At 46.8% G+C, this 11,973-nt stretch overlaps 1 protein-coding gene across 1 annotated transcript; it reads right to left on the bottom strand.

The window, feature by feature from the left end:
* Window positions 1-830: 830 nt before the first annotated feature.
* Window positions 831-11,921, bottom strand: Spata33 (spermatogenesis associated 33). Its single transcript, XM_055621452.1, has 3 exons — window positions 11,778-11,921; window positions 11,527-11,691; window positions 831-1,043 (listed from the first exon to the last, which is right to left on the bottom strand). Exons 1-3 carry the CDS (start codon window positions 11,812-11,814, stop codon window positions 832-834), a joined length of 414 nt encoding a protein of 137 aa, XP_055477427.1. The 5' UTR covers window positions 11,815-11,921; the 3' UTR covers window position 831.
* Window positions 11,922-11,973: the final 52 nt, after the last annotated feature.

Here is an 11,973-nt window from a genome sequence, read left to right as displayed (position 1 = left end):
CATGTATGTGTACCAGGCAACAGATCCCTTCACCCCAGGACCCCTGAGGAGCACACCACCATCTCTGGTTTGGTTAGCCTACAGGGACCAACCAGTGTGGCAGTTAATGAAGACTATACTCTGTTGCTAGACCACAAGGGAGAAAGGAGACTGGGCAGGGCATTCTCTCAAGGCACGACCTGACCTCAAGTTAGCTTATGAGGGCAGGGTAAGCTGAACAATTGTTACAGCCAGCATGCTGGCATCCCTAGTGGCCCTTCACTGTAAACACCCTTCATCCCTGGGTCCAGAAAACAAGACAGCATCCATGGCTATTGCCAACGTCCTTAGTGTCCTGCTGCCCTCCTCAGCTCAAGGGCATGCTGCACTGAATCTCTGATGCAGACAAAGCTAGGATACCACCAGCTCTGAGGCCTCTCTGCTCTTCAGCTAAGCTAAAGAGTTAGGTCTCACACTGGCCTTTCCCCCAGACTTGGGGAGTTCCAAGGGCTTCCACTGGACACCTTCAGGAGCAAATGAGGAGAGAGGATTTTAAATGCCCTGCTGAGTCACAGTGTGAGTGGACTTCCGTTGTCTACACTGCACAGCTGGCTATTTCCAACGTGGACACCAGTCAGGCCTTCAGGACGTCCAGACTTACACTCTGGCCCAGCCACCTTCTCCCCTATCAAGCTGATGCTGGCATGGGAAAACTAAGAGAGCCACTGAGACAGAGAACTCCAAAGACTGCAGAAGGGCATTCAGCTCCAGCACACGGAGGGGCAGCCCCCTCTGACAGCTTAGCTGAGACTCAGAGCACAGTAAACAGTCACAGCTACCAGGAGCCCTCATTTATTCTGTGTTGTGTACATCGTAGGCTATTATTGTGCTGGGGTTCCTGTGCCGGTAATAAGGGCCCCAGTCAGCATGTTCCCGAATGGTCCTCTGTTCCTCGCTGTCAGGGACACCATAGCTGATTAGTGTCTCGTTTGAGGCGTGAGTGATGATGATCTGTGGAATGACACTTTTCTTCTTGATCGACTTTTGTTTTATGTCAGGTCTGTCTAGAGGGAAGAAAACATCCATCCATTTAGTGGGTGTGTGGGAACTCCTTCCACAGTGAAGACAAGGTCTGTCTTAGCTCACAGTAAAGGAAATAGATTTGTGGCCAGCAAGGAAAACAAAACAAGACAGAGTGTCCTGATGATTCTATTCCAACACTCAAACAGATGCCCAGCTCAGAGGGACGTGCTCTGAGTACTGGGTATACTCCTGCAAGAGAGAGACAGAGAAGAGGCTAAATTTCATGAGCGGCATGGTGACAAGTACAGGACACTACATTCTTTTGAGTCTCTGATATAGACAAAGCTAGGATCCCACCAGCCCTTGGGCCTGTCTGTTCTTCAACGTAACAGTTCTCACACTGGCCTTTTCCCCAGACTTGGGGGCTGTCATTTCCTAACTTCCAAATCCAAGGGCTTCCACCGGACACCTTCAGGAGCAAATGAGGAGAGAGGATTTTAAATGCCCTCCTAAGTCACAGTGTGACGGCCTTCCGTTGTCTACACTGCACAGATGTCTATTTCCACACGCACACCAGTAAGCCCTTCAGGATGTCCAGATAACGCTCTTGGCCAGCCGCCTGCCTCCATCAAGCTGTCTATTCAGCTAGAAGAAAGTGAGTCTACCTCTGAGATGAGGGTGCAGATGCTCAGTCTCCAAAGAGTTCCAACTTGTAAAACCTTTCTGTTCAGAACTTTAGGGATCAGAATGTTCTAGAAATAGGTGTTCCTGGTATTGTCCACATTTTCACACACTTGTGAGGAAGTACGTAAACCCTGCAAAGCCACAGGACATTAAATGTTAAATACACAGACAGAGACGCTCCTTGGCGTTACGGATGCTGGATGCTGGATGCTCTAGCTGTGAGAGCCCTGCATGGTCTTCTGCTTCTCTGTACGTAGAACCATCACTTCCGCAGCAACACCAAGTCACATGGCTTGGTTCCTCACTTGAGTCTTCTCTTGAAACCTCATGAGCCCAGATATGATGAAATTGGTGATAACAATGATGGATTTGTTTGTCTGTTTTGAGACAGGTTATCTTTACCTAGCCCTATCTGTCACTGAATTCACTACATAGACCAGACTGGTCTTTAACTCACAGAGGTCCACCTGCCTCTGCCTGCCCAGTGCTGGGATTAAAGTCTTTCATTACCACACCCAGCTAATGGCTTTATATTAAACTTCCAGGTTTTTTTTTTTTAAGGTTTATTTATTTACTATACATACAGTATTCTGACTACATGTACGCCTGCACGCCAGCAGAGGGCACCGGATCTTACTATAGATAGTTGTGAGCCACCACATGGTTGTTGGGAATTGAACTCAGGACCTCTGGAAGAGCAGCCAGAGCTCTTAACCTCTGAGCCATCTCTCCAGCCCCAGCGTTCTTGTTTTGTTTGCTTGTTTGTTACATTTACATAGTCTCTGTGTGTATAGAGGTTCACATATGTTACGATGCAGGTGTGAAGGGGAAAAGACAGCTCGTGGGGTCGGTTCTCTCCTTCCACCAGGCAGACACTGGACACCCAACTCAATCATCAGGCTTGGGAGCATGTGTCTTTTCCCTCTGAGCAAAGACGCAGTGATAGCGTTTGTTGAGTGAACCCATGTGCCAGATGTTTTGAGCCCTAGAAAATGGGAAATGCTGGGCATGGTGGCATAAACCTCTAAGACCATCACTCAGGAGACAGAAGCAAGTGGATCTCTACGATTCAGAACCCAGCCTGGTCTTCATAGTGAGTCCCAGGCCAGCCAAGACTACGAAGTGAGAACCTGTCTCAAAACAACAACAAACAAACAAACAAACAAACAAACAAACACTAAAACACCCGGGAAATAATAGCACACAGCAGCTTCTCACTTATGCTCCTATGACATACGTCTGTTTTACAGAAACAGGCACAGAGAGGTTAAGCCGCCTAAACAAAGCTTCATGTAGCAGAGGGAAATGCTGGTATCCAGGCCCTTCTGGGAGAAATCCTCTACAATTGATGCTTCATTAGAGCCTCATTTTACTTAGTTACTTAATTTTATGAGGTAGTTTCTCATATCTGACCTCAAACTCAGAGTATAGCCAAGGCGACCTTGAACTTCTGATCATCCTGTTGCTACCTCCTGAGAGCTGGGATTACATGAATGTGACTGCATGGCTCCTGTGGTCCTGGGGATCCAACTCAGAGTGTCTTGCATGTTAGAAAACCATCCTACCAACTAAACAAATTTATCTTATCTACTGCCAAGTTACCCATGATCTGTACCAGGCAGCAGAGTGTCTTTCCTTTTCTTTGTATCATTAAGCCAAAAAACTGCCCATAAGGCCACTCAGTAGTTCAACACAAAATGAACTCAGTGGCATTTTTAAAGATCCTCTGTCTCATAATGCTTTGTCAGGGCTTTAAAAAACAACAACAACAAAACATTACAGTTCCTTTGTGTATACAGTTTGCTTTTCAGTTTTGTATATTCAGTGAGACTTCGTTGGAGAGAGAAAGAAAGGGTGTGAATTCGCGTGGATGCACAAGTGGGAAGGATCTGGAAGAAACTGGTGACAGAGAAAACATTATCAGAATATGTTGCATTAATTATTTTTCAGCCGGGTGGTGTTGATGCACACCTTTAATCCCAGCACTCAGGAGGCAGAGGCAGGCGAATCTCTGATTTGATGACAGCCTGCCTGGTCTATAGAGTGAGCTCCAGGGTAGCCAGGGCTACACAGAAAAACCCTGTCTCAAAAATCTCAAAAAGACCAAACAAAACAAACAAAAACCCACAAAAAATACAGGTCGAGCCTACACCTATTTTGGGTTCCCACACTCTGTGTGACTAGCTCCATTCTATGGACGCAGATTGTTTCTGATTTCTATCTTTTTGTTGCATTTGTTCTCTCTCCCTCCCTTCTCTCCCTCCCTCCCGTATGTATGTGAGTGTGTGTGTTACTTCTTTCCATTTGCTGTGACCAATGCCTGACAAGAATTTAGGGAGGGTTTATTTTGTCTCATAGTTTAAGAAGAGATGTGCCTTTAATCCCAGCACTTTAGGAGGCAGAGGCAGGCAGTATCTCTGTGAGTTCCAGGCCAGCCTGGTCTACAAAGCAAGTCTAGGACAGCCAGGGCTACACATAGAGAAACCCTGTCTTAAACAAAAAAAAAAAAAAAAATTAAAGTTGGAAAAAAACAAAAACCGAAGGGAAGGGCTACAGTCCATCAGCATGTGTGGGAGGAATGGCAAACAGAGCCTGAGTCTTACGGAGGTAACCCATCTAGAAACCTCCTCACAGACGGGCTCAGGGGTGGTGTCGGTGACTCTAGCTCCTGACAGGCAGACAATGTTAGCCACAATAGCTTTACTGGGCATATTTCTAGACAAAGAAACTCTGGGTCAAACTGTGTTCAAATTGGGGTAAATATCAAATCAACGGAAGACATGGTGCACACATGTGCCTGTACTCAGCATTCACGAGGCCCCTGTGTTACTACCTAAGAGACCCTTCCTCAAGTAGAGCCCATCCTGTTGGAGGTGGGATGGAGCTCCATGGTAGACTGCAAGTTTACCATGCTTCAGGTCCTGGGCTCAGTCTCCAGCAAACACCAATTTGTTTCTGCCAGAAGGGCAGTGTGTGGGAGCTAAGGAAGTGTAGTTTTTCTTGGTATTGTTTTTCTTTTTTGTGTGTTATTTATTTATTTTATTTTATGTGCAGGGTCTCAGACTACCTGGAACTACCGTTACAGACAGTGACACACTTTTAATCCCAGCACTTGGGAGGCAGGTGGATCTCAGTGAGTTCCAGGCCAGCCTGGTCTACAGAACCTGGGCTGAGAAAAAAAAAAAAAAAAATGCCAGGCACTCAGGAGGCAGAGTCAGGCAGATCTGAGTGAGTGAGCCATGTGGGTGCTGGAAATTGAACCCAGGTCCTCTGGAAGAGCAGACAGCCCTCTTAAGCACTGAGCCATCTCTCCAGCCCCCAGATAGTATTCTTAACCATTAAGAAATCTCTCTACCCCTGTCTTTTTTTTCCCCCTGAGGCAGGGTTTTTTTTTTTTTTTTTGTATAGCCTCCATTTGTCTATGTATCTATGAATCTATCCATTCATCCATCTGTGTATGTATGTATGTATGTATCCATCCATCTAATCCATCTATCTATCTATCTGACTGTCTCTCTGTCTATCTATCTAATCTAATCTATCTATCTATATCTTATCTATTTATCTATCTCATCTATTTTAGTTTTGTAGACAAGGTCTTCCCCATGTGTCCCAGGCTATCTAGAAGTCAAGATTCTCTTGTCTCAGTCTCCTGAATGCTGGGATTAAAGACACCATAATTAACTTAAGGTTCTTGAAACACAGTACCTGCACTATTTAATTTTTGAGACAGGGACTTACTTTGTAGCAATAACTGGCCTAGAACTTGTTTCCATATCCCCGCCTCTTTCTCCTTGTTGGGATGGCAGGCATGGGCCACCCTCCCTCCATGTCCCCCCCACCCTGTCTCTCTGGTGCTGGCATGCATCTCAGAGCCTCATGAATGCTAGGCAATCATCTTATTTTTGAGCCACAATGCCACCCTTTATTACTACTTTTTTACTGCATAACAACTACTTCAAAGTTGGTGGCTTTCATCAGTCCACACTTAGAGTCTCTCAGTCTTAGTACCCCAGGAATTCAGGCACAGCTTGGCTAGGATTCTCCTCAGGGCCTGGGGCTACAGTCTTGCATACAGATTGGATTAAGGTCAGGGTTTCTTCTTGGCTCAGTTACTGAAGTCCTATTTCCCCAACAGCTGTGGTCAGAGCTTGTTGCAGCTTCCAGAAACCTACAACCTCTGCCTCTGATTTTTGTTTGTTTGTTTGTTTGTTTTTGGTCTGGCTTCAAACTCAGGGGGATCTCCCTGTGTTAGCATCTAGAATTCTGGAAGTACAGGTGTGTACTACCACACCTGACTTGCCTGTAACTGTTTAGAAACATCTAAAATTTTATTTTTTGTGCACGCGTGCTTGGGGCGCGCATATGCCATGCTGCAGGTGTACAGGTCAGAGGGCAACTTTTAGTTGCTGTTTCTCCTCCTTTGCCTTTGTGGGTCCAGGGGCTGACCTCGGGTGGTCAGGCGTGGCACCAAGCGCCTCTCCATCTTCCCCACTCCCGCCTGCGACTTTTTAAAGGCTTCTGTGGGTTAGGTCAGGCATACTTAGGACAGACAGGGCTACACAGAGAAACCCTGCCTCAAAAAACTAAAAATAACAAAAAAAGAAAGATACTTCTACAGTGTCTCAAAGTACCAAATCATACCTGAATGATATTTGAGATGCTACTCTGTTCTCTCATATGCATTACTTTTAACTTTTTTAACTTTTTTTTTTTTTTTTTTTTTGACACAGAGACTCAATTTTGTGGCTTGGGCTGGTGTTAAGCTTAAAATCTGTCTGTGTCAGCTTCTTGAATGTTGAGATTAGAGGTGTGAGTCACTAAACCTAACTGTAAATGATTTTTCACCATTTGTTTTGAGTTTCATAACATTTATGGTGTTTGAAGAGATTTTTTTTTTTTTTTTTTTTTTTTTTTTTTTTTTTTTTTTTTTTTTTTGCGCGCACACACATATTTTGCTTTGTTTGAGACTGGGTCTCTACAGTTATGGCTGGCCTGGATGCTAAGAGATTTCTCCTGCCTCTGCATCCTGACTGCTATTTCAGGTGTTACACTATAGCCTTCAGTATCTCTCAGCAATGCCTTTCTTTTATTCAAGGCTTAGAATGATGCCTCTTGTTGAGAAGGAAATCCAATTGGTTGAACTTCTGATCCTCTGTCTTTTACCTCTCAAGTACTAGGATGACTAGTACCAGCACCAGGAAGGCTTTGTGGTACTGGAGATGGAACCCAGGGCAGGCTGTCTACCAACTGAGCTACACAGTGAACCTCCACTCTTTGGTTTTGTGACACAAGTTCTCACTGCCCTGGCTGGCCTGGCAGTCACCTGCCTCTTGCCTCCCGAGTGCTGGGGTTAAAGCGCACTGCCAAGCACACCAGTGCCCACCTGACTTTCTCTTCTAAAGTTATATGCCTGGGTGCCTGGGTGCCTGCCTGCAGAAGCCAGAAAGGGCACAGGATCCCCTAGAACTGGAATTATAGACGGTTACAGGAGGCCATGTGGATGAAGGGAATTGAGCCCTGGGTCTCTGGAAGAACAGCAGTGCTCTTAACTGCTGAGCCATTTCCCAGCTTTCCCCAAGCCCCACTTTTTATATTCACTCTTATTTATTTATACATATGAGCACTCTATTTACATGTGTGCCTGCATGACAGAAAAGCCCATCAGATCCCATTACAGATGGATGTGAACCACCATGTGGTTGCTGGGAATTGAACTCAGGCCCTCTGGGAAAGCCATCAGGGCTCTTACCCACTGAGCCATCTCTCCAGCCCCACTGGCTCTTATTCCTGTAGAAATAATCTGTGTATGGCAAGAGGCTACATGAAACATCTTTTTAAAATTGTCCATTCTCCTAGCAGAACTTAAATAACCCTGCACTTTTCTGCTGATGTTTAGTGTCAGTATTATTCTATGCTTCACACACACACACACACACACACACACACACACACACACTTCACTTATTCTCCCTATTTTCTGTAATCGGTTTTCTTTTCCTATACTGGACTATAATAATAAAAATTATAACACTGCATATTTTAGAACTTTTTTATTTTTTAAAAACACGCATAAATTCAAGCAGTTGCAAAAGCAGCAGGGAGTGGCCCCTGCCCCCTTCACCCAGTGTCTCCAGTGGGGGCATCTTACTTTAGTACAGTACCAACGCCAGGAAGCTGACACTGGCCCAGCGAGTGCAGACGTGCCCACCTACGCACACAGCTGCTCCACCTGAACAGGGCACAGGGCTCTTCCCCAACAGAGACCCCGTCTTGGTGCCCCTCTGGGTCACACTTGTCCTCCTTGTTCATTTACCCCGAACACCTGGCAACCAAGTTTGCCCTCCGGCTCTACGGTTTTGTCATTTGGAGACTGTCCCTAAGAAGGTCACAGAAGTGTGAGACTTTAGGGGTTGCGGTTTTTACTCAGCAGGTTTTAGTTCTGGTTTTGAGTGGTGCTGAAGATGGAACCCAGGGCCTTCAACATGCTTACTGCTCTGTCACCGAGTGATGCTCTAGTCTAGGGTAAATATTTTATTATACTACCTAAACTGACTCTGTTAAGACGACCCAGCTCAGGCCCAAACACTGCCTTTGGTTCACTTGTAACAAGCCCCTCCTTTCTAATTTTCTGAATGGATGCAGTTCCCATGGAGGCCAGAAGAGGGTGTCTGGTCTCGTGGACCTAAAATTAAGGGTGGTTATGAGCCAGCCAGTGTGGGCGCCCAGAACTGAACTCAGGACCTCTGGAAGAGCAAATACAAGCTCTTAACCACCGAGCCATCTCTCCAGCTCCTTCTATGTCTTTTATGTGCTGAAGAAATTGGGTCCTTTGAGGGTATACAACTTTCAACATTGTAAAATAGGCTGGTTGTAAATCGTGGTGTGCTAATCTCTTAGTGTATATTTGTGGAATTCTCAATGTAAAAATATCTTAAACATACAGATAAGTATGAATAGCACAACACACCCTATCTACAAGCTGCCACGGCCTTTTCTTTCTTTTTTTTTTTTTTAAAGATTTATTTATTATTTATACAACATTCTGCCTGCACACCAGATCTTACTATAGATGGTTATGAGCCACCATGTGGTTGCTGGGAATTGAACTCAGGACCTTTGGAAGAACAGCAAGTGTTCTTAACCTCTGAGCCATCACTCTAGCCCCATGGCCTTTTTTTTAATAATGGGGTTTTAGTATGGCACTGAGGCTGCTTGGAATGCATGAGCCTCCTGCCTTGGCCTTCCGAGTTCTGGGATCCCAGGAATGGGCTGTAACTGGTAGCCAAGCTTCCTCTTTACTCCAGGCTTACCTCGTGGCCTGACCACTGCTGCTCTGTAACAACTAACTCCAAGGCCCAACAGCTCAAAGCAGCTATGTCTCCACTGTTACGGGTCAGGACAGGACAGGCTTGCCTAGACAGTTCCCACTTGAGGCCTCGTGGTGGGTGCAGTTGGATGATTTCTGGGCTGTGTCCTCTGAAGACTTATCTGGGATGTGAGTGCTGCTGGCAGCAACAGGCTGTAAAGCCTCAAAAGCCCGCCCCTACAATCACCTAATGTTCACTTAAGGGTCTAGCCCAGGAGGCCCAACCAGGGTACATCACAGAGCCCCATGGCCTCATAGCTGGGCAATCATGGGTCATTCTTCTTTGTCTTGTGTTTGCCAGCATGTATGTATGTATGTATGCATGTATGAGCACCATGCATGTCTGGTGGCCACAGAGGTCAGAAGGAATAGCTGTGAACCACCAAATGGGTGCTGGGAACTGAACCCGTCCTCTGCAAGAGCAGCAACCATTCTTAACTGCTGAGCCAGCTCTCAAGCCCCAATTTTATTTTGAGACAGGGTATCAGGTATCCCAGGCTAGACCTGAACACTTCATGTAATGACAGCTTCCCTTGAGCTCAGGTTCTTCCTGCCTCAAGTGTGTAGACCACAGGCACGTGCCACCACACCTGCTCTCCTGCGGCGCTGCTGAAGCCACTCTCTGTGCTTCCTGCACAGTAGACATTCCACTAACTGAACTGCATCCTTAGCCCTCCCCAGGGCTATGTTGCCCACGCTGGGCTTACACAAGCCTCCTGCCTCAGTCTCCTGAGTAGCAGGCACTATGACTACACGCCCAACCTGTTCACCGTTTTACAATCATTTCTAAATGGACAGGACAGCTCATGTACTGCAATCTGAAGCGACAGGATTGTGGTGAGTCTGAGATTTACACCTGACTTCATGTGCTGAGGGTCCCTCCAGCGTCGCCCGTGTCAGCGGCCTGCTCCTTGTGACTGCTGAGCTTGCTCCGTCATCTTTTCTTGACACCATCCTCACTTGGTTTCTCTTCATGTCCACCTGCTTTTCCTCCAGAAGTGATGCTGTGTGACAGGTGCCACAGGTGGCTTTCAATGGGTAGTTCCTTGCTGGCAAAGGTCTTGTCTACTGGTACCTTTAAGGCTCCTCTGTCACTTCATAAATCAGTAGAGCTGAACCCATCTTAGAGAGGCTGGGTAGGTGAAGCCGACCTCAGAAAGATCTCCTTGCCAATAGAAAGCAAGGCCCCAAATCTCTCACGAGTCAGAGTCAGTGTGGTCATGTGTGCCTGATGCCCACAGCCTTCCAAATACCTTGGCACCGTGAAGGAAGACATTCCAGACACTGAAGGTGGCACAACAGAACAGGAAGAGTCCTTGATGCCAATGCCATGCTGTTGAGAAAACATGGTGGATGCTATCTCTGAACGTTTTTTGAGAGACATCAAACCATTTGGTGATAAAATCTTGTTTAGCTGGCTTTTCTGTGATCAGCTAAAAGCACTTAGGGACCAGTATCATGTTAACAAACCTCCCTAGGCCTGCAGCCTTTGCTGTGGCCTTCTGTCCTCAAGTGGGCGGGTCCTAAGTTCCAAGGCCAGGCCTCTGTCCCAGTCCCAGCACTGGATTTTAAATTGCCTATTCTGCAGCACTGTACCAGGCCAGCCCTTCTCACCTGAGAAGAGGGTCTACGCTCTCTACCTCCAGTCTTTCTGAGACGTCTACTGCCACTGCTTCCCCAGTTCCTGCCAGATTACAGCAGTGAGCTTGGGGTAGGCCCCCTCCTACCCCATGGCTCTGTTTTCATACTGGCCTCCATTCTGGAAGCAAAAACCAGCTTTCTTGTTTTAAATACTTAACAGTCCTATTTCCAACACTCGGGGAGATATAATGATGGAAGACTCCGTATTTAGGCTTAGTCCTGCATTTGTGGTCCCATCTCCACCAATTCCACACCACAGGTGTGGTCAAACTGAGCTGCTATAACATGAATAAATATGACAAACTGTTTGTCTCAAGGAAAAGTGAAATTGGTAGCACAGTCACTTTCTGGTGTCTTCCAAGTTCTTTTGCGACTTTGTATGAAAAGAAACACTTTTGCCCATTCACAATCCTTTCTTCTTCAGAAGCCCTCCCACCTTTGTGCCCAGGCTGAAGGACCCCACGCTCTCCTCAGGAGTCACACTCCAGCCTGGACCAAATCACTCAAGGTTCTGCTTCAAGCTGTAACATGCTAAAGAAATCATAGCGGAACCAGAAGTCACCCAACCCTCCTTGCGGACACTGTATGGATCACTCAAGAAGTTTCTTCTTAATTTTTTTTCCTTCTGAAACAGGGTCTCCATATATATAAAAGACGCCCTTGAAATTCCTTCCATAGCCTAGACCGGACTAAACTAACAAGTTTGCCTGCGCTCTTTTTGACCTTACTGCACCACGAATCCTGCATAATTACCTCCAGTATCGTTAAGAGTCTCAGAAAGGGGCCCCGTCCCAGATGCCTTGACTAGCGGGTCTCCTCGGGTCTCCTACCTTCAGAGGAAGAGGAAGAAGGCTTTGAGTACTTGGCTGCAACAAAGTGCGAACTGTCGGGAAGCTGACTCAAGAAATCCTTGTCAGGCTGCTTCGCCTCCTTCTCCACCGGCTTCTCCTTAGCCTTTGCAACTACAAAGCTGGAGCTCTTCTTTTGCTCCTCAACTGAAACACACGGATAATCAGTTAGACCTACAGCCCGAGGACGCCTGCGCGGAGGGCGGGCCTCGCCGCCAGGCGGCGCCCTTTACCTTTCTTCTCTCTGGGTTTGCTTTTCGACTGGCCCATAGGTGACCCTGCCACCCCTGTCGGGCGGCCTTAGGCCCCCGTAACCCGACCAACTCACAAAACTCACGCTCCGCTTCGGGAGCTCATTACCATGGCAACCGCGTGCGGCGAGAGTCCTACCTAAGCCCCACCCAAGACCCGGCCCCGTCTTCTCGCGAG

Source organism: Psammomys obesus, unplaced genomic scaffold (genome assembly GCF_907164565.1).
Source record: "Psammomys obesus unplaced genomic scaffold, mPsaObe1.curated_primary_1811, whole genome shotgun sequence".
NCBI classification, from domain to species: domain Eukaryota; kingdom Metazoa; phylum Chordata; class Mammalia; order Rodentia; family Muridae; genus Psammomys; species Psammomys obesus.
The sequence above is the reverse complement of the archived record's forward strand: the minus strand, read 5'-3'. Positions and strand labels throughout refer to the sequence as shown.

What these genes read in the sequence shown, in the direction of transcription:
- Spata33 (XM_055621452.1), bottom strand. Translation starts at nt 11,814, where the DNA reads ATGGGCCAGTCGAAAAGCAAACCCAGAGAGAAGAAAG. An exon ending in CAAACCCAGAGAGAAGAAAG is followed by an intron (nt 11,692 to 11,777) that starts GTAAAGGGCGCC and finishes CGTGTGTTTCAG; the next exon opens with TTGAGGAGCAAAAGAAGAGC. An exon ending in TTCTTCCTCTTCCTCTGAAG is followed by an intron (nt 1,044 to 11,526) that starts GTAGGAGACCCG and finishes TCTTCCCTCTAG; the next exon opens with ACAGACCTGACATAAAACAA.